The sequence below is a fragment of the Callospermophilus lateralis genome, chromosome 3, assembly GCF_048772815.1.
Source record: "Callospermophilus lateralis isolate mCalLat2 chromosome 3, mCalLat2.hap1, whole genome shotgun sequence".
Lineage (NCBI taxonomy): Eukaryota > Metazoa > Chordata > Mammalia > Rodentia > Sciuridae > Callospermophilus > Callospermophilus lateralis.
Window position 1 is genome coordinate 116,684,718 of NC_135307.1, and position 19,928 is coordinate 116,704,645.

The 19,928-nt window shown below is 42.1% G+C and overlaps 1 protein-coding gene across 4 annotated transcripts in view; it reads left to right on the plus strand.

The window, feature by feature from the left end:
• The window catches only part of Pml (PML nuclear body scaffold), a 44,297-nt gene that overhangs the window by 6,344 nt on the left and 18,025 nt on the right, over nt 1-19,928 (plus strand). For all 4 annotated transcript variants that reach the window (XM_076851077.1, XM_076851075.1, XM_076851078.1 and 1 more), the window contains exons 3-4: nt 15,628-16,208; nt 17,255-17,325. In XM_076851077.1, coding sequence (XP_076707192.1) covers nt 15,628-16,208; nt 17,255-17,325 — 652 coding nt within the window. The remainder of the gene's footprint in view (nt 1-15,627; nt 16,209-17,254; nt 17,326-19,928) is intronic.

Consider the following 19,928-nt stretch of genomic DNA (forward strand, 5'->3'; position numbering starts at 1 on the left):
TATATACACCCGTAAATATTTGTACATATACATGTATAGGTACACACATTAGAACCTATTTTGTCTATCACTATGAAGAATAAAATATGATTTTTGTTCCAGCCAAAATAAAACCTTTTGCATACTTTTCTTTTCCATCTTTCCCTTCCCACTTTCATACTTGGTTGAAATAATGTGAACTTGTAATTCCAGATTATTGCCTTTTCTATTCTAAACATCCATTTTAACAATTACTAAGCTTCATAATCACATTACAATTGTTCATAACCTTAGACATTAATTGGTTTCATTGCTCACAAAAATTTTTTTCTGTAGGTTGTCTTTCCTTCTTTCTTTTTTTTTTTTTTTTTGTCTTTCCCTTTCTTGAAATATTTAATGTGATTGAATTTCCTTTTGGCTAGAATACCTCAACAACAAGTAATTTAGTTATTTTATTTTTATTTTTGAGACCTTCAGTGTCTTAATTTGCATGTCCTTATTTTGCTATGACACATAAAGGAACTTTTAGCTTGCTGTCAAGTTCTGAGGTTGCAATCACAATTCTTTCATAAATTTCCAGCCTTTAGTGTTTCAGATGAGTAATTCTAATTATTTTTCCTCTGTGAGTAATCTGTTTTTCATTTACTAAGGATCCTTATATAATTTTTTTTCTCTTGGAAATCCTTGATAAGTTATGAGTATAGATCTTTCTCTTTTTCCAGGAATCCTCCATAACCATTGTTGATCTGAGCACTCAAGTCTTCAGCTCAGTAAATCTTCTACAGTTTTATATTTTGATTCCCTACTTATTTTTTTTTTTTTTACTACTATTGCTATATGGATGTTGGAATGCCAAATACATCCTGTATATTATCTTCCTTTTTTTTTTTTTTTCCTATAAATTCTGTCACTTTGCCTTTTTCCTTACAGATTCTTAGAGGGCTCCTTGAACTGATTTTCTAATCCATCAACTCCTATACACTTCTTTCAATGTTTTATTACCTGGATTGAGTTGTTTTGATTCCCCCGTACTCATGCTTTGTTGTTTTTGTTTTAATTGCCACAAGAGCTTAATGTTCTCAGCATGCTTTTCCCTAACAGCCTTTTCTTATTGTCTCAATGTAATATGTTCTTACATCTCTCTGAAAAAAAAAAAAAAAGTTGGCATGTTTGGAAGTTTTGTTTCCTATCTCTTCCGTTTTTCATTGGGGGTGGAGAGACTTGCTCAATCAGGTCTTCCATTTTGACTGCTGGTTTCCACATAGGTCCTGTGGTTCTGGGTCATGACTGTGTACTAAAGATTGACATCCAGATTGTTCAGTATTGGCAGCCGATGTGAGCTGGCAGCAGTTGCGTAAGGCACAGTTTACTGTCCCTGCCCCTGCAGTGAGGACAGGTCTGCCCCCAGAGCCCCAGATGGACTCAGCTTGTAAGTAATCTACCTTCACTAGAGGAGTAGGAGGTGTATTTGTCCCCAGTTTAAGGGAGGAAAAGTCTTTCCTCTACCCATTTTAGGTTCTCCTGCTGGGGCCCTCTAAACTAGATCACCAAAAGACAGATAATCAAGAAAAAGCCAAGTTTATTAGCTTGTACAACATTGTTCTTATACATGGGAGTCTCCAGGAATAAGAGTTGGTTAGAATTTCGGCTTATATAGCATCTTAACAAATGAAAAACGAAGTTGTAGGGGCTGGGGATGTGGCTCAAGTGGTAGCGCGCTCGCCTGGCATGCGTGCGGCCTGGGTTCGATCCTCAGCACCACATACAGACAAAGATGTTGTGTCCGCCAAATACTAAAAAATAAATATTAAAATTCTCTCTCTTTCTCACTCTTTCTCACTCTCTCTCACTCTTTCTTAAAAAAAAAAAAAGAAAAAGAAAAGAAAAGAAAAACGAAGTTGTAAAGAAGTGATAAGATGAAAGAAAAGGGCGGGGCTGGGTGGTACATGCCTCTAATCGTGGCAGCTTCAGAGGTTGAGGCAGGAGGATCACAGGTTCAAAGCCAGCCTTAGCAATTTAACAAGGTCCTAAAGCAACTCAGCAAGATCCTGTCTCTAAATAAAATATAAAAAAGGGCTGGGGATGTGGTTCAGTGGTTAAGCACCCCTGGGTTCAATCCCTGGTACCAACAAAAAGAAACAAAAGAAAAGGTTTCCAAGGTAGCAGACTTCGGGAGTATGGGCTGTGTGTGTGGCCCGTCTTAGTGCCAACTTTCTGTCTTCTTCATGACCATAAACCTTCCCTAAGAGAGGAGATTTACAGCAGTCCTCATGTCTCAGAAGTTTCTGCTTTGTTCAAAAAGGAAGCTCTGAGAAGGCTACTTTCTGTGTTTGTTGATTCTCATTTGCCTGCAGTTCAAAATCATCCTGTGCTAAAGTGGCATGTTTTGACTTACTACACCAGACAAGGCTGGTCCATCCAGCAAGAGGGCAGGATTCTTGTCCCTTGAGCATGGAGGATGGTTATAAAAAAAACCTGACCATGTTGTTTACACTCACAGCTCACTGTTTACTATTTACCAGTAGTTATAGGGAAAACTCATGATTTCTTTGCAAATTCTCAGTTCCATGAATAACCCCAACTACCTTCTGATCTCAAGTCGGTAATAAACCACCCCATCATTTGCTACTGAGCTGACTTGGAGCGCATATTGGGGAGCAGCCCAAGAGGTGGCTTTAAACCCAGGACTGGTGGCAGGTATATGGACACCATCTGACTACTGGCATTGATCAACGTGCTTGTGGAGTCTATTCTCTTAGCACATGTTCGCGTCACACCTATCTTGTAGCATGTTCTCTGCTACGCGCTGGGATATAAATCTGAATAGCAGAGTGGACCCCAGCCCTCTGTGAGGTTACCGTGTGGTAGAAGAACCAAATCATCAATGAATAATCAAGACCACAGAGTGGTAAGAGGAAGCCTGTGTCACTTGCTCTCTATTGTGCCTGTGTTTTCATAGAGGGGTTATGTGGCAGTAACCCCTGTTCAGCACACACTGACATCCAGTGTGTGCTCAGGTGACTGTTAGAACTCAGAGGAAAAAGGCAAGTGGGCACAACAGCCAGTGATCGCAGAAAGACACGTGCCCAGCCTGGATTGGCAGGGGGAGGCTGCTTCCAGGATGTTATCACACTAAGCAGGCTGTGTAAGGAAAGATAGGCCACAGAGAGGAGGGGCTGTGTGCGCAAGGCAGAGGCACTGGTCAGAATGCATCTGAAACTGTGATAATGGGGTTTATGTGAGGACAGGGACAGAAAGGGTGAGCTGGGATCGGATGGAGCTTGGAAGGAGTTAGGACTCTAACCTGCAATTTCCAGAACATTGGATGTGCTCAGCTTACCCCTTTCTCATGCACTTGTTCTTGTCTTACCAGTGAGTATCTGGTAGATTACTGCATGCTCCCACTGAGGGGGTTGAGGAGGAAGTACATGGTTAGATCTTCTCCCTGCACTCAGCTACTTTGACTCAAGGGGGCAACTTTAGGAGCAGACAGACCAGTATTTATTTATTTGATTGCATACATATTTCACCCCATTCCACGAAGACTTTGATGAGATTTACTACCATATGTTGAATATATTCAGAAACTGAAGCTGAAGAGTCTGGACAGGAAAAAAGGAGCCTCATTAGGAGGCTGAGGCCATGCTTAAGGTAGGGGTGAGGCCTGTAATATGGCAGAGATGGAAGGGTGGAGGGAAGGTCAGGGTCTCACATTGCCAAGGCCTGCAGGACCCTGAAGAGCCCTGGGAAGCACTGGCTGGGAGTGAGGGGGCTTTCACCCCTGTGCCTAGGACTGCAGGTAGGGCCTAGGTCCCTCTATGTCTGATTATTAGAACCTAAAACTTGGTCAGTTGGGGTCGGGGAATTAATCCAGGGGCATCCAAGCCAAGGGCTTGAATTGTATTTCAGTGGAGAAAACAAAAGATCTGTTAATTGAGTTTAAAACTGTACCAGATCATTAGAGGGAGAAAGTTCCCAAGACCAGGATTTATGGTGATTGGCAACAGGGAGGGTTCAGGGCAGAGGTTAATGGCGTGCAGTGGCAAAATTGGTGACAAGGCAGGGAAAGCCTGGGCTGCTGGCTGAAGAGGAGTTGGAAGAGACAAATGCTGGCAGCTAGGCTTGTTGATGTGTGCCTGTAATTCCAGTGTCTTGGGAGACTGAGGAAGGAGGATTTCAAGTTCAAGGTCAGTCTGGGCAACTTAAGGAGACCCTGTCCCAAATGAAAAGGGCAAATGTAAGGGGAAAAAAAGAGAGAGAGAGAAAGATGAAAAGAGCTGGGGATGTAGCTTAGTAGCCCCCGAGTTCAATCCCCAGGATGTCAGAGAAAAAAAGAAAAGAGAGATATAAATGGGGTAAGACTGATGGAGGCCAGCCCACTTTTGAAGGTGCAGGCTTTAAGGAGGCCCTCGCCTGCTTGCCCTCATGAACCTAAAATGAGCATCGCCAAAGTTTGCATCCTGGGCATCTTGCCGTCATTTCTCAGTCCCAGCCCTGCCTGATGCCCCACATGCAATTCTCAGTAAATTTCATCTTACTGGGGATGGTGATATTAGGATTGCTTCTTGGCCCATGAGAAGTACCACATGGTAGAAGAAGGGCTTCTGGCAAAAGTTGGGCAGCAAGACAGAAGAACAATAAATGACTCTTTTCCAAGGTTTTCTGTGAAATTACTTGGGGGACTTGGTTTCAGAGCCAGAGCAACTGTTTTCCTTTTCCTGGAGGAACCAAAAGTTCCATTTGGTAGAATAATATGTGGATAAAAGGGACTCCCCACCACCACCACCACCACCACCAATCCCTTTGGATATTTTGGAGAAAGAAAGCAATGAATTAAACACAAACCAAGGTCAGGGTTAGGATTAGTGTAGTGTCTCACTTCTCATGGAGGCTGATCTCTCCTTTTCCAACTGTGGGAGTAGGCTCTGCTGCTTAGGTATAGAGGCCTTGGAGATTTTAGAAGATTGTTGAACACAAGATTGAAATTAGCAGTTGAGGGCTGGGGTTGTGGCTCAGTGGCAGAGTGCTTGCCTAGCACATGTGAGGCACTGGGTTCAATCCTCAGTACCACATAAAAATAAATAAATAAAGATATTTTTTAAAAAAGAAAAGAAATTAGCAGTTGATTCTTTTTTGGGGGGTGGGGGGTGGGGTGGGGGGTAGGTACCAAGCATTGAACTCAGCGGCACTCAACCACTGAGCCACATCCCTAGCCCTATTTTGTATTTTATTTAGAGACAGGGTCTCACTGAGTTGCTTAGCACCTCGCTGTGTTGCTGAGGCTGGCTTTGAATTTGTGATCCCCATGCCTCAGCCTCCTGAGCCACTGGGATTACAGGCATGCGCCACAGTTGATTCTTAAATGATAAAATTAGGCTAACTGGAATCACATGCATTCATCTGCCTAGCCAGTCATTAAGCAGTTATTTATGAGGCAGCTATCCATGCCTGGCATTGGGATGCTGTTGCCGGGCATATGAGAATTGGTGTCTTTGGAGTCTGATTCTACAGAGAGCTTCGTGTGGTACATGCACAGTGCTGTGCTCCATGGCAAGGACCCACTAGTCCAGATAAGGCTGTGGCAATTTTAAGAAGGAAGAACTTGCATTTAATTAGGTGGAGGATTAAGGAAGCCTTGGTAAAAGAGTCAGCATTGAGCTGTACCTTGAAGAGGTTTGTAGGTTCTGTGAGCTTTGATGATAACTGGTATAAATTAGTGAGAAATGTTTAAGGTAGTGGCTTAAGCAAAAACATGAATGGATGGATGACATACAAGTGAATAAAGATGAGCTGGTCTCTGACCTAACCCAGTTGGATATTCTGATCATGTCTCAGGATGGATTTCTCTGAATTTCTTGTGACTTGCCTTTCTGTTATACACCCTCAATCTCAAATCCAGGGGAAGACAATGAGAATCTCTCCCTGAATTCCAAGTTTCAGTGTCTCTGTGATTGGGTCCGGTTCTCTCCTTAAAAGACTGCTCAGGCTGCTGGGGGACACTCAGGTTGGCTTGTGCCCAAGTTGTATGCTCCCCCAAAGTTCTTGGACCAAGAATAAGGAGTGTGTAGCTCCCTGAAGGGAAGTCCAGTTCTGTAATGATGCCAGAATATAGAATGTGCCTTTAATATGTCTTAGAAAAATGTCTACTGCAAAGGAAAGCCAAGAAGAAAAAGTACTCTAGGTATGTAGATTACAATGGAACTACATACAGGGGACAGATTTGAAGCCAGCCTTAAATGGAACACCTTGACTCCTAGGGATCTGGGCAGCCCCTTTCCAATGGAGCCAGGGAATTGGCTGTTCTGGTTGGATTCCACCTTCCTTATTCAATCAATAGAGCAAGATCCTGCCTTTTGAGATGTTTGCCGTGTGCTATCTTAGTTCCAGCACCCTCCTGTAAAATTGTAGAGGAAGAGAATTATTTCCATTGTCCAAAAGAGCTACCCGACAGAAGAACTTGCTGAGAACAGGCTGCAGGATCCTGACTGCAGACTGTGTGCACCTGTTTTGCTCAAGCTGGCCTCTGCCTTTAGGCTCCGGCAACAAGCAATAAGGACTGAATTGAAGAAAGAATTTTACTCCTCATTCATTTAGAGCTCAAGACTGTATTTTCCCGTAGACTTATATTAAAGAGTAAGCTTGCTACTTAAGCAATGTGAAACTTAATTTTCTTTAAATTTAACAGAAGAAAAAGAACTAATGTAAAATTAGATTTACTCCTATAATCCTAGTGACTCTGGAGGCTGAGGCAGAAAGATCACAAATTCAAAGCCAGCCTCAGCAACTTAGTGAGGTCCTAGGTAACTTAATGAGACCCTGTCTCAAAATAAAAAATAAAAAGGGTTGGAGATGTGGTTCAGTGGTTATGTGCCCCTGGGTTCAATCCCCAGTAACCCCTCCCCCAAAAAATAGACTTAGCAAGCTTCAAAGATATATTTTCTTAAATATCTTTCTAGGGGTAGGGGGTGTGGCTCAGTGCTAGAGCACCTAGCATGTATGAGTCCCTGGGGTTCAATCCCAAGCACCTCAAAACAAATCTTCCTAAAAGATCTCTCTAAGATTTAAAAAAAAAAAAATACTAAGACATTAGTATTCATAGTTCATTTCTAATATGAAAAGCTTCCATATTAGACAGTAGTAGTAGACATTTGGCACTAGTTCTTTCACCTTAACCTTGTTTTTCCCAAATTTTGTATTTATTTATTTATTTATTTATTTATTTATTTTTGTATTGGAAATCAAACCCAGGGCCTCACTCATTCTAGGCAGGTACTCAATAAAGGGGCTACATCCCCAGCCCCTGAATTCTGTATTCCAGTTGAGCTCTTCTTGGATGGATGCTGTCAACAAGAAGCAATTTTCTTCAGGAAGGTCTTCTGTGTTCTGAGTTCCTTCAGTCTCTTGGTGTTGACAATGTCTCTGTGCACTCTATACTTGAATGGCATCTTGTCTGGGTATGATAATTCTGGGTCACAATCTTTTCTTCAAAAATTTGTAGAGACTGCTGTCTGCCATCTAATGTTCATGAACTGAGGGTTGAGGCCAAACTGATTTGCTTTTTCTGTATTGATGCCTAAAGATAGTTTTCGTTCTTGAAATTTATTAATTAACAAGTTGTCTTGATATTGAGCATTTTATATTAAATTATTCAGGAGCAGCATGCTCCTTCAGTTTAAAAATTCTGGTTTTTTCCATGAAATTGTTTACTCCTCTGACTTCCTTTCCTTCCTTCTCATTGCTTTCTTTTTCTTGGATTATTTCCACTAGAATTACAGTTGTTTTTGTTTATTAATTTTAAGTATTTTCAGATTAGTAATCTAAAAATATTTCAGGGAATTTCTTTATTTTATGACTATTGAATGAGTAACCAATATCAGAACCACCGAATATGTTCAAAGCTATATAAAAATAATTTTCGTGGGCTGGGGATGTGGCTCAGGGGTAAAGCAGTTGCCCAGCATGTGTGAGGCTCTGGGTTCGATTCTCAGTACTGCATATAAATAAACAAATAATTAAATAAAGGTCCATTAACAACTAAAAAAAATATTTTAAAAAATAAAAATATTTTCTACACATTATTCTAAAAATACTTGAGAATATCAGAATTATTTTTGTCACATACGGAGTTAACTGCTTATTTTCTACATCATTGAATTCAATTAACATTTAATGATTAACTTAGCCATTGAATTTTGTAACAAATTCCTGCTGTGGCAGATTTTACAGTAGGTTCAATCCCCTGTATCCAAAAAAAAAAAAAAAAAATAGACTTACCAAGCTTCAAAGATATATTTCTTTCAAAGCTTTTAGGGTTAGATGGAACTTTTTGTTTTAACCATATGTTACTTGCCTAATATGATGTTGTGTTATTGTTACCTTAAATATCAAACACCTTTTTTCTTATGCTTACTTTTAATTGACTGATAACTTTAGCTATTCCCATCTCTTTTGACATTTCACTTACTGAAAGCAAATCAGATTTAAGTAAAAACATCTCAGTAATCACTGTATTTTCTAGGTGATAAACCTTGTCTTATTTCTGGTAACATTTACTGGCAGGTAAATCCATGTTATGTTAATGTGCGGCAGCATTCAATACTATATAATTGTAGTATATTGTTATGATTTCCCTAGGTGATCTGACTTTCTCCCAAAGCTTGGATCTCCTTTCTTAGCAATATAACAGATATGACACTATTTTGATTGTACTTATGAGGGGTATCATTGCTATCACCTCTGCTTCTGATGCTAATAATCATGCTTTAAAAATTCCATGTTGAAAATACTAAGAAAAGTTGATTGGGGTTGGAGAGACCAAGGTGGGAAGGCCAAGTACAAGATGGTGCCCTGGGAGATGAACAATAATCAAAGCAAGAACAAAGAACAGTGGGCGCTAATGTGACAGGCTGAGGGGCCAGAATTCTGCCTTTATCATCTTTGCACTCCAGGCTCATGCCTTCACAAAGTTGATACTCATCATTAAATTTTTTTTTTTTTTTTTTTGCTGGGCTGGGGGATTGAACCCAGGGCCTTATGCATGCAAGACAAGTGCTCTATAACTGTGCTATATTCCCAATCCTATATTTTTTTAAAAGTTTTCTCTCAGGAAAACTTAATGGTGAATTATTGTTGAAATGATGCATCATCCAATGGGATGACCCCATGGTCCCTGGCTTAAGTGGCTGCCAAATGGTAGTGCCACTCACTGGCCTAATGATGCTAAGGGGAGCAGGAATGCACGCAGCAACATACCTGCTACTTACTGAATAAGTGATGTGGTCCAACAGACAGTCTTCCACCATCTACCTGCCATATGTCTTGGGAGGAGGCACCTGTGTGGAGAAGAGTAGGGAAGAAAAACACAAACTTTCTCTTCCTCATTCTTGTGTAAAGGGCCAGCATAAGATGTAATATGAGATAGAAAGTGCTTCCCTCTTTCACTTATTTCCTTGTTGCTTCTCTAACTTCTGGTGTTTTCTTCTTTGAGTTCTCAGGCTCTCCACTCTACCTTCTCAAAACTAATGAGTAGCTAACTGGGTGCATACCTGTTAATCCCAGTGACTCTGGAGGTTGACACAGGAGGATTTCAAGTTCAAGGTTAGCCTTGGCAATTTAGCAAGGCCCTAGGTAATTTAGCAAATAAAAAGGGCTAGGGATGTGGCTCAGTGGTTGAAACCCTGAGTTCAATTCCCAATACCAAAAAATAAATAAATTTTAAAAAATAAACACCAGGGGAAGTTATAATCCATGTATGTGTAACATGTCAAAATACATTCTACTGTCATGTATAACAAAAAAAATTTAAAAATTAAAAAAAAAAATAAACACCAATGAGTAGTTGGAGAGAAGATCAATAGGAACAATGTGTTCATTCTTCTAAAATAATCCAGGTTTTAGAATTACTCTTTTCCTCCTGGCTTTAGAAATCTTGTTTCCTCAATCTTGTCACCAGAGAGATAGCATGAAACCATTCTGGGTTAAATACATTCACACTACTGTGCAGATGACTGATGGGTCCCTTTATGCCCTATAGTTGTTTGAGTTTCCAAAAGAGCTGCTCCTTTGCTACTTCACCAGAGTGAAAGCTTCAAGTTGCCATGTGGAGGTGGGGGCTTGTGGGGCTGCTTTCTAGTTGCCATTTAGGCAAACCAGGCCCTGCCGTAGTGTCCTGCTCTGGTACCAGCTCCACCAGTTCTATTTTCATGGCGCTTCTTCTTCCTGTATTCAAGTTACCTGTTTCCTAAAACAGCAGAGATGACCTGTTCCTCTGTCTTCTTCAGGAGATGTGACTGGACTGGAATGACATGTGCATTCTGGAAAGGGGACAGCCCAGGGAACACTCTCAGTGGTGATGTCTCCTTACTATCTGAATTTAAGAGGTTCTCCCTCCAGCAGAGGGCTACCTCTGCCATGCACATGTGTGGCTACTGCCCCCTCTTCCTGGATGGCTCCAGAATGTCCAGTGTGTACTGGCATTGTACTGGGCACATTATGTATACCAACCCGTCTTGTCCTCATGATAGTCTATGAGGGAACCATTATGATTCCTGTTTTACAGGTGGAGAAATTTGCTCAAGCAGGGCAGCCATGAACTAGGAGAGCTCAGATTCAGTCCCAGCTGTCTCCTCCAGAATTTATACCTTTTCTGCTATGCTGTGGCCCTGGTGTGATATGGAAACTTTAGGATGGGGAAGCTGAGAACCCAGGAAACATGCTGAAGCTACTATTAAAATATTAACAATGTAGGAAATTCACTGAATGGGCATAAAGATAAGCAAAACAATATATTCCAGGGAAGGAGAGAAAGCTTTGTTGTAATATCTAAATGGGATACTCTTTGAGGATTCTTTATTGCTCCTATTTAAAGTCCAAACTCCTTATCTTAGAATTGATTACAGAAACATTTGGAGGATCTAAATTGGTGAAAAGGAGTGGAGGGAAAGGAAGAGATTACTACCACTGTATTACCATAGACTCTTTCCTTCTTGCTGTCTCCTATCATCTAAAACAAAATGAACAACACTTAATGTCTATAACTTGCCTTTCTTATGTGATTACATAAATCATGAATGTCTTTGCAAAAAAAAATTTTAAAAGTGTCATTTTTAATTTTGAGTCAGTAGTATCTGTGGACTGTTTGATTCTTCCATTTCTTCAGTGATTTTAAGTTCTACAGCATGAAGAGATAAGTGAAGAGTTGACTAAAGTTTCTCCTTCATGGTGTTGTTTTTCTCATTTTAACTCTGAAATCCATTGGAAATATATCTGCATGTGAAGAAAGGAGCAAGGCTGTCGCTGGACTCCTGTCCCCACAATGCCAGCCAATTCCCTGGCTCCCATTCTTGGAAACCCCTTTAGTTTGGGATGCTTTCCTTGCTCTATAGCATATTACATTCCTGTAGATGCCAGGGTGTCTATCTGATATTTCTTTGAGTACCATGATCTTTTTTGTTGTTTTTGTTTGCTTGCTTTTGAGATGAGGTCTTGCCATGTTGCCCAGACTGGTCTTAAACTCGTGGGCTAAGGTGATCCTCCTTCCTCAGCCTCCCAAGTAGGTGAGACTACAAGCATGTGCCACTACACCTAGCAACATTCTTTTAATAATGACACTTCTATCAAGTGTCTTTAGGCTAAGAAAAGTCCATTCCTTATGCTGATTTTTCAGAAAAATTTTAGCTGTTTGTTCTGTTTATCCCTTAATTTGGCTAAGTATCAAAATCTCATTCATAATTGGACAAAAGTTGCTTTAAATCTTTATATTAACTTGAGAGTTAATCTTTTACTATCTGAGTCTCTAACTCTAATTGGGACCTTGTTACATTTTTCTGGGTTTTATTTTTAAGTCTTTATCTTTCAGTGGGTTTTTGTCATCTTCTTCATATCATGTTAGGATTATGTCTAGGTATTTTGTAGCTTTTTTCGGGGGAGGGGAGATTGCTATTGTGAATGCAACTGTGCAATTTTCCCCCTTCTTTTCTTTTCTTTCTTTTTTTCAGTACTGGGATTGAGCTCAGGGCCTTGCACATTCCAGGCAGGCACTTTACCACTGAGCTGCACTCACAACCCATTTGCAGGGATAGACTTAAGGTTCTTTTATCCACCCCCCTCTGTCAATTCTGGTGCAATTTAGCCTCTTTGCAGAGCAATTTCTTATTATTAATACAAAAGCATTTTGTTTATTTTTTTTTTTTAATTCCAGGAGCAAATAAATATTATTTGCCTTTCCAAAGATACCTCCTCCTGTGTGTGTTGAGTTTGGGTTCTTGCTGAGGAACTCCCTGGGGACAGATGCCCACCTCACCACTGGTCTCCCCCATTTTGCCAAGCACATAGTATTGACTCAGTGAGTGTCCCTTGAATGAGGGTGGAAGAACTAGTTGACTAAGAAGGTCATTCCTGGTCCTGAGGGGAGCCCCTGGATGGGTCACTCCAGTTCGACATCTACACCTCAGTCTTATCAGAGGGTTGGGGGCTCTGGGGATGGGTGGCCAAGGGCATAGAGTCAATATCAGACCCCCAACTACCCAGTGCTGTCTCTGCTCCAGGTGCTGCTTACTTCCATCAGAGGCCCTGTCTCTGATAGGTCTCTCTTACTTGGATCAGATTCCCCAAGGCTGGAGAAGCTGAATATCTATGACCCATTGGCAACACCTCTTCCCACATCTGTGTTCTCCAGAAGCCTCTGCTGGCCTGGAATAAGTCTCCAGTGTTTGATCAGGGGGATCAAGCCCTGAGGTCTGACCACCTAGGATGGCATGGGAATGTTGAGAGCTGGTGAAGGAGGACATGAGTTAGGAGTCAGGCCAGTCAGCAGGCTGTTGGTAGTTCCAGAAGAATTTGATCTTGGTGACTTAGGCCAAAGTAGCCCCGCTAAGACCCTTTTCCTGGTCTCAGGTGGGCTGACTTTTTCTTACCATTGTTGGTGTGAGCAAATTATGGCAATATTTCTGGAGAAATAACTAGCAATATTTTTCTTGGTAATATTTGAAGAAGCAGTGGTAAAAGGCATGAACTTAGCCTTCCTACCTGAGAATTTATACTAGTTTCCTATGGCTGCTATAACAAAATCATTTTACCACAAATTTAGGGACTTAAAAAATGCAGATGTATTATCTTGTCCATCTGGAGATCAGAAGTCTCAAATGGGTCTGAGATTAAAGTGCCAGCAGGGCTTTGTTCCTTTTAGGTCGCTCTTGGTGGGAATTTTTTCCTTGCTTTTCCCAGATTCCAAAGGCTGCTTTCATTCCTCGGTACATTGCCCCGTCCATTCTCAAAGCCAGCAGCACAGCATCCCTCCAGCCTCGGCTCTCTTCACATCTCCTCTCATTCTTCTGCCTCCCACCTCTTTCCTTTATAACAACTATTGGGATTACATTAGATCCACCCAGATAATCCAGGATAATCTCTTTATCTCAAGATTCTTAATTCAGTCACACCTTCAAAGTCCCTTCTGCATGTAAAGTAACATTCACAGGTTTGATAGGGAGATTAATGTGGTAAAAATCTATCAAAGTGTCTGCTAGCTAAAAAAAAGAAAAGAAAAATACATATTAAATGGATAAAAATTACATGTATTTACAGTAACACCATGATGTTTTGAAATATGTATACATTGTGGAATGACTCAATCCACCTAATTAACATAGCCATTACCTCACAAACTAATTATTAATTAAATATATCAAGTACAAAAGTTATTACAAATATACACTCTTTGATGTAGCAGTCCTCTTATTTGTACTTTATTTCATAGGAAAAAAGTACTTAAAACATTTAATAATATAGATGTTATTACATCATTGTTCATATTGGAAAAAAATAAAAAGTAAGAAAGGAAGGAAGGAAGGAAGAAGATGCGCCAACAGGAAATCACAGGAATGCCTGTCAAAGAGAGAATGACTGAACCCATTGTCTATTTAGAAAATGATGGATCTATTAAAGAAAATACAAACTGCTTGTGGTAGCACGTACCATTTAATCTCAGAGACTTGGGAGACTGAGGTAGGAGGATTGCAAGTTCAGAGGCCACCTTTGCAATTTAGTAACACCTTGTTTCCAAATAAAAAATAAAAAGGACTGGGAATATAGCTCAGTGGTCAAACACCCCTGGCTTCAATTCCCAATATCAAAAGAGGGAGGGAAGAATATCAAAAGAGGGAGGGAGGGAGGAAGGGAGGGGGGAGAGAGAGAGAGAGAGAGAGAGAGAGAGAGAGAAAGAGAATGAGAATATGAATGTGAGAATATTAGATCTACTCCTATAGAACTAGAGAAATGCCCTAAATGGAAGTAAGGCTAGAGGAAGAAGTTACAAAGTGATGATGTAGCATAATCTTGTTTTTGTTTTGAGTCAGGGTCTTGCTATGTTGCCAGGCCTGGCCTCCAACTCCTAGGCCCAAGTAATCCATCCATCTGCCTCAGCCTCTCCAGTGGCTGGGATTACAGGTGTGTGGAGGGAGGTAGACTAGCACGTGACTACACGTGATTGGGGCAGCATCCTGGGTCAACCCAGACGATAACCCCAATCTTTAGGGTGCAAGCTACTGTGTCTTCGTGCATGGGCATGCCTTCCTACATCCCCATGGGTGGAGCTATGCTTACCTGTTCCTTTGTAATATTATCCCTTGCCCTGTTTGGGATAGAATATTCCATGGAAACACCCTTTGTGTGTCCCCTTCTCTTACTGTGCCCTTGGGTGTAGCCTTCCTAGATGTCAGTCAACCTGCTGACAGCAGACATCATGAGTCTAGGAGGAACCGGCACAGCATCCCCAAAGAAAAAGGTATTTCTGTCTCGTGGTTATTTCGTGCAGCCCAGGTAGCCCAGTTCCCCTGGAGTGACCCCTGAGTGTTTTAGTCCTATGCAACCCAGCAGGTATGTATCAGTGCACTCGACCTGGCTTCATTTTTTTAAAGAACAAACATCAACTCTCCAAATTGTTTAGGTATCTAGGTCAATTATTTAATGTCAATATGTCTTAGTTATTTCATCTGTAATAAGGATAACGATAATTCTCACCTAACGGGCTCTTGCAAAGGTTAAGTGGGATGATTTATGTCCAGTCCTTAGAATTCTACAAGCAGCAGCAGCCAGGGCATCTGTGTAAGGTGATTTGAGTGGATAAAAGTGGGAAGGATGCATCCTACATGCTCACCTGTGCCTCAGAGGTGGTGGAAGGGAGAGTATTACTTTCTTTTTGTATAATTTTGCATCTCTGCATGGATGGAGAAATTGTTACTGTAGTAACTTTTTTTTTTCTTGGTACCAAGAATTAAACTCAGGGGTACTCCACCACTGAGCCACATCCCAGCCCTATTTTGTATTTTATCTGGAGACTCACTGAATTTCTTACTACCTCACTTTTGCTGAGGCTGGCTTTGAACTCAAGATCCTTCTGTCTCAGCCTCCCAAACTGCTAGGATTATAGGCATGCGCCACAGCGTACAGCTGTAGTAACTTTTTAAACACTGTTGTTTTATTGGTAGTTGTTCTACCAACATAACCATTAACACTGAATTGGGAACAGCACGAACCTAAAAACATGTCATGATTCAAAGTTTGGTAATTTTGGAATAGGAATTTAATAATGCAAATTTAAAGGGAAAAATTATAGGAGAACCTTAACTCAGGGATGGTCTTGTGTGTCCGCAGTATTTACTGCCGAGGCTGTTCCAAGCCGCTGTGCTGTTCCTGTGCACTCCTGGACAGGGACCACAGCGACCTCAAGTGCGACATAAGCGCAGAGATCCAGCAGCGGCAAGAGGAGTTGGACACTATGGCACACGCACTGCAAGAGCAGGACAGTACCTTCAGCACTGCGCACGCAGAGATGCGCTCAGCCATTGGCCAGCTGGGCCGTGCGCGCGCGGACACTGAGGAGCTGATTAGCACACATGTACGCCAGGTGGTAGCACATGTGCTGGCACGGGAGCGCGAGCTGCTGGATGCAGTGAATGAGCGGTACCAGCGAGATTACCAAGAGATGGCCAGCCAGCTTCGTCGCCTGGATGCTGTGCTGCAGCGCATCCGCACTGGCGATGCGCTGGTGCAGAGGATGAAGCGCTATGCCTCCGACCAGGAGGTTCTGGACATGCATGACTTCGTGCACAAAGCGCTCAACCGCTTACGCCAAGAGGAGCCCCAGAGCCTGCAAGCTGCCCTGCACACAGATGGCTTCGAGGAGTTCAAGGTCCGCCTGCAGGACTTCATCTCTTGCATCACCCAGGGAACAGGTAAGCTGTGTTCATTTGAGGGTTTTTATAGGACCCTGTGGAATAGCTGTGACCCCTGAGGAACATGTGGAAGTTGACACACTGCAGACCTGAGAACCCAAGCTGGCATATCATTTTAGCCCACCTTAAGTCCCCTGTTCTCAGAAATAGAGAAGTTAGCTGGAAGGTGGGGCCTAACAAAACCTCTGGGGAGTGATTGGGTGCTTGCTCAAAACCCTACCCCTGGCAGCTGACAACCTTTCTGGACTCTGCCTAGTAGTGGGCACTTGGGAGCTGGAGAATGACACAGTGCTTGACTCTGCATCAAACTCTGGGAACTGAAGCAGCTCTGTGTGGGGCTTTCAAAATGATTGGGAGAGGGGAACGGGGCACATGGGGGATGTCAGTGCTTTTTGACTAAATCTCTAAGCTGGAATCTGAGCTCTGAGCAGCTGGTAGAGGGACAATCCAAAGTTACCTGAGCAGGTGTCAGTGGTGGAGAACTTACTTACTTTGCCTGCAGCTGATGAACTTGGGCTCATAAAGGCATGCTCCTAGAGTGAGCATGACTTGTGCCTTCTCCACCTGAGCAGTGAGTATTTCTCCATATCTGGGAAATGACCCCAGAGTTTAAACAGTGCTTTGGATATTGTAACTGGTCAGTGGCAGAGAGAGAATTATTTTAGTCTGAAGCATGAGAATTTTTTATTAGATTTAATGTAAGCCAGGCAATAGATCAGGAAGAGCTCTCACCCCGTAGGAGTCAGTGAGCAGAAATGGTCATCTACTTTTTGCCTTGCTGTTGGCTTGGAGATGGAGAAAGGTATACTTGGGGTTTGGAGTCAAATGCAGTTGCTCTTTAATGCTGCCCCTTTCTCCCTTCTGGCTGGGTTCAGGCCTACTGCAGACAAGGGATATTTTCTTCCAACTGCCACCCTCTCCACAGAGATGTCCTGGAGAATGGGTGTCCAGAGAAAGCAACAGAATTCCTCTCTGTCACTGTCCCAGGCCAGGATGCCCCTCACTGGGATGTCTCTGATCTGCCATCCCTTCTCTGTGTTCTCCAGATGCAGCTGTATGCAGGAGAGCCAGCCCAGAGACTGCCGGAACTCCCAGGGAGCCTTTTGATGTTGACTTGGTGAGAGGGGTTTGAGGTGTGAAGGGGAGGTAGTAGGTGGTGTCCCTGTGTCTGAGAAGTACAGCAAGTGGCTAGACTGGAGCATTTAATGGGAGGGAGTTGAAGAAGGCATTAAGGAGGGTTTGGCTAGATGGCTCTGAGCTCCTACATGCCAAAGTAGCTGTTGATGGACATGCATGACTTCGTGCACAAAGCGCTCAACCGCCTGCACCAGGAGGAACCCCAGAGCCACATTCAGAGGGGTTAGATCCTGAGGTGAAGAAGGCAGTGGTTACTGACAGCAGCCCTGTTGAATGTGGCAGATGACCTCCCTGTTCCCTTTACTCTACTCCAAACATGTGAGTCATTTCCTGGGGTCAACTTAGGTGGACCTTACCCTCATCCTTTTCCCACACATGGTTCTTGGTTGAGAGAATGGGGCCAGGAATCAGATCTCCTTCCTAGCAGTCTGGGTTCCACAGTATGATTCCAGGGCCATCATATCTAAGAACGATAGATTCTCAGAGATGGAAGGTACCCATATGCCATCTCATGTTGGCTTTACCTCTGCAGAACCCCTGTCCAGCTTTCGTGAGCACCCCTCCAGAGACAGGAAGGTCGTTCATTCTGGAGGCAGCCACTCCCATCTCTGGACGGCTCTGACTTAGAAAGTTCTTCCTGGGTGGTGGCATCCCTTCAGCTTGCCCCCTTCAGTGCTCACAGGCATGGCTCCCCTCCAGCAGGATAAGCCTTCTCAGTTCCTTCCTGGACCTGCCAGGTGGTCTCTTCCCCAGACTAGTCACTCCAGCTCATATTGCCTGTCAAGGGTCTGGGCTCAGCACTAAGCAGTTTTCCATGAAAAGCAAATCTTCTGGTGAGGCAGAGGTACAGCAAGCTTTACCAGGGTGTGATCCATAGGACAGAGAGATTGCTGTGGGCTGAGGCAATCAGGAGAGGCTTCCTGGGGGAGGTAGGACATAAGAGTCTGAAAGTTTTAGAACTAGAAGACAGTATGAAGTCTAAGCCCCTCTTTTCAGAGGATGAAGCCAAAGAGGCCTTACCCAAGGCCACACACAGCAAACTAGAGGCAGGATTAAAAGCCAACTCTTAACTACCTTGGGTACTGCATCCCTGTATACATACTTTCAAAATAAGAAGGCAATTTAATTTATTTTCTAATAGGGCATATAGCCACACAGTCAGAAATTAAAATATAGAAAGTGACAAATAGCATGTCTCCTTCCTCCCTCATCTGCCAATTTTTATGCTCAGATACTTATCTTTTTTCATTTCTTATAAATCTTTCAGAATTTTTTCATGTAATTATAAGAAAATATGATTGTAGATGCTTGCCTTTTCTACTTTATTATTATGCCAAGATAGCATAACACAATGTATATCTAGTATTGTACTCTGGGTTTTTGTGCTCAATGATGTATTTCAAAATTCTTTCCCTGTCAGTAGTAGAAAGCTTTCTAATACTTTGCTGGCACTTTTTTTTTTTTTTTTTTTTTTTTGGTACCAAGAAGTGAACCCAAGGGCACTTAACCACTAAGCCATATCTCTAGCCATTTTTAATATTTTATTTAGACACAGGGTCTCATTAAGTTGTTTAGGCCCTTGCTAAGTTGCTGGGGCTGGCTTTGAACTTGCAATCCTCTTGCCTTAGACTTCAGAGCCACTGGGATTACAGGTGTACACCACTGTGCCTGTCTCCTGGCACCTTTTTGCAGGGAAGTCAGTAGTAGAAAGCTTCCTGCCACCTTTTTGTGGTCTTTTAAATGAATGGAGTGCCTTGTTTAGCCAGTTCCCTATTGTTGGTAGTTTTATTATCACAAACAGTGCTAAAGTGGATGTCTGCAAAGAAATAATATGAAATAAAAGTATCTATTTTTTTCTTTCTTTATTTACTTTATTATTTTGTAGTTGTAGATGGACACAATGTCTTTATTTATTTATTTATTTTTATGTGGTGCTGAGATTCGAACCCAGTGCCTCACACATGCAAGACAAGTGATCTACCATTGAGCTACAACCCCAGTCCTATTTATTTATTTTTTTATGTGGTGCTGAGGATCAAACCTAGCTTCACACCTGCTAGGCAAGTGTTCTACCACTGAGCTACAATCCCAGCCCCTAAAAATCTATTTTTATCTTTTTCTTTGCTTAGCTTCTTCAAAAGGCATTAAAATTATGTAATGATTTTTAACAATTATTATTGAAGTGATAATGCTTACAGATATAGTCTGTATAAGAATACTACCCAGAAATGGAGTATCATAAAATATTTAGAGATATATGGTTTGAGCAATGACTGCTACATCGTTTTGATATAGGTACATGAAGCACTTGGCCCTGAGCCTGGCATTGAGTAGTAATTAAAACAGTATTTATCATCATCGTTATCATCACTTTTTAAGTGCCAGGTGCTCTCCTAAACATTTTGCTTGAATTTAATACATTTCTTCCATACTGCCATTTGAGGTAAGTGTTGTTATTCCCATTTTACAGAAGGGACTGAGGCTCAGTGAGTTTTAAGTAATTGGTCCAACTTGTATAGTAGCTGACCAGTAGAGGTAAGGCCCAGGGGGCAAACTCAAGTTCACAGGAGGACAGGTTCTGCC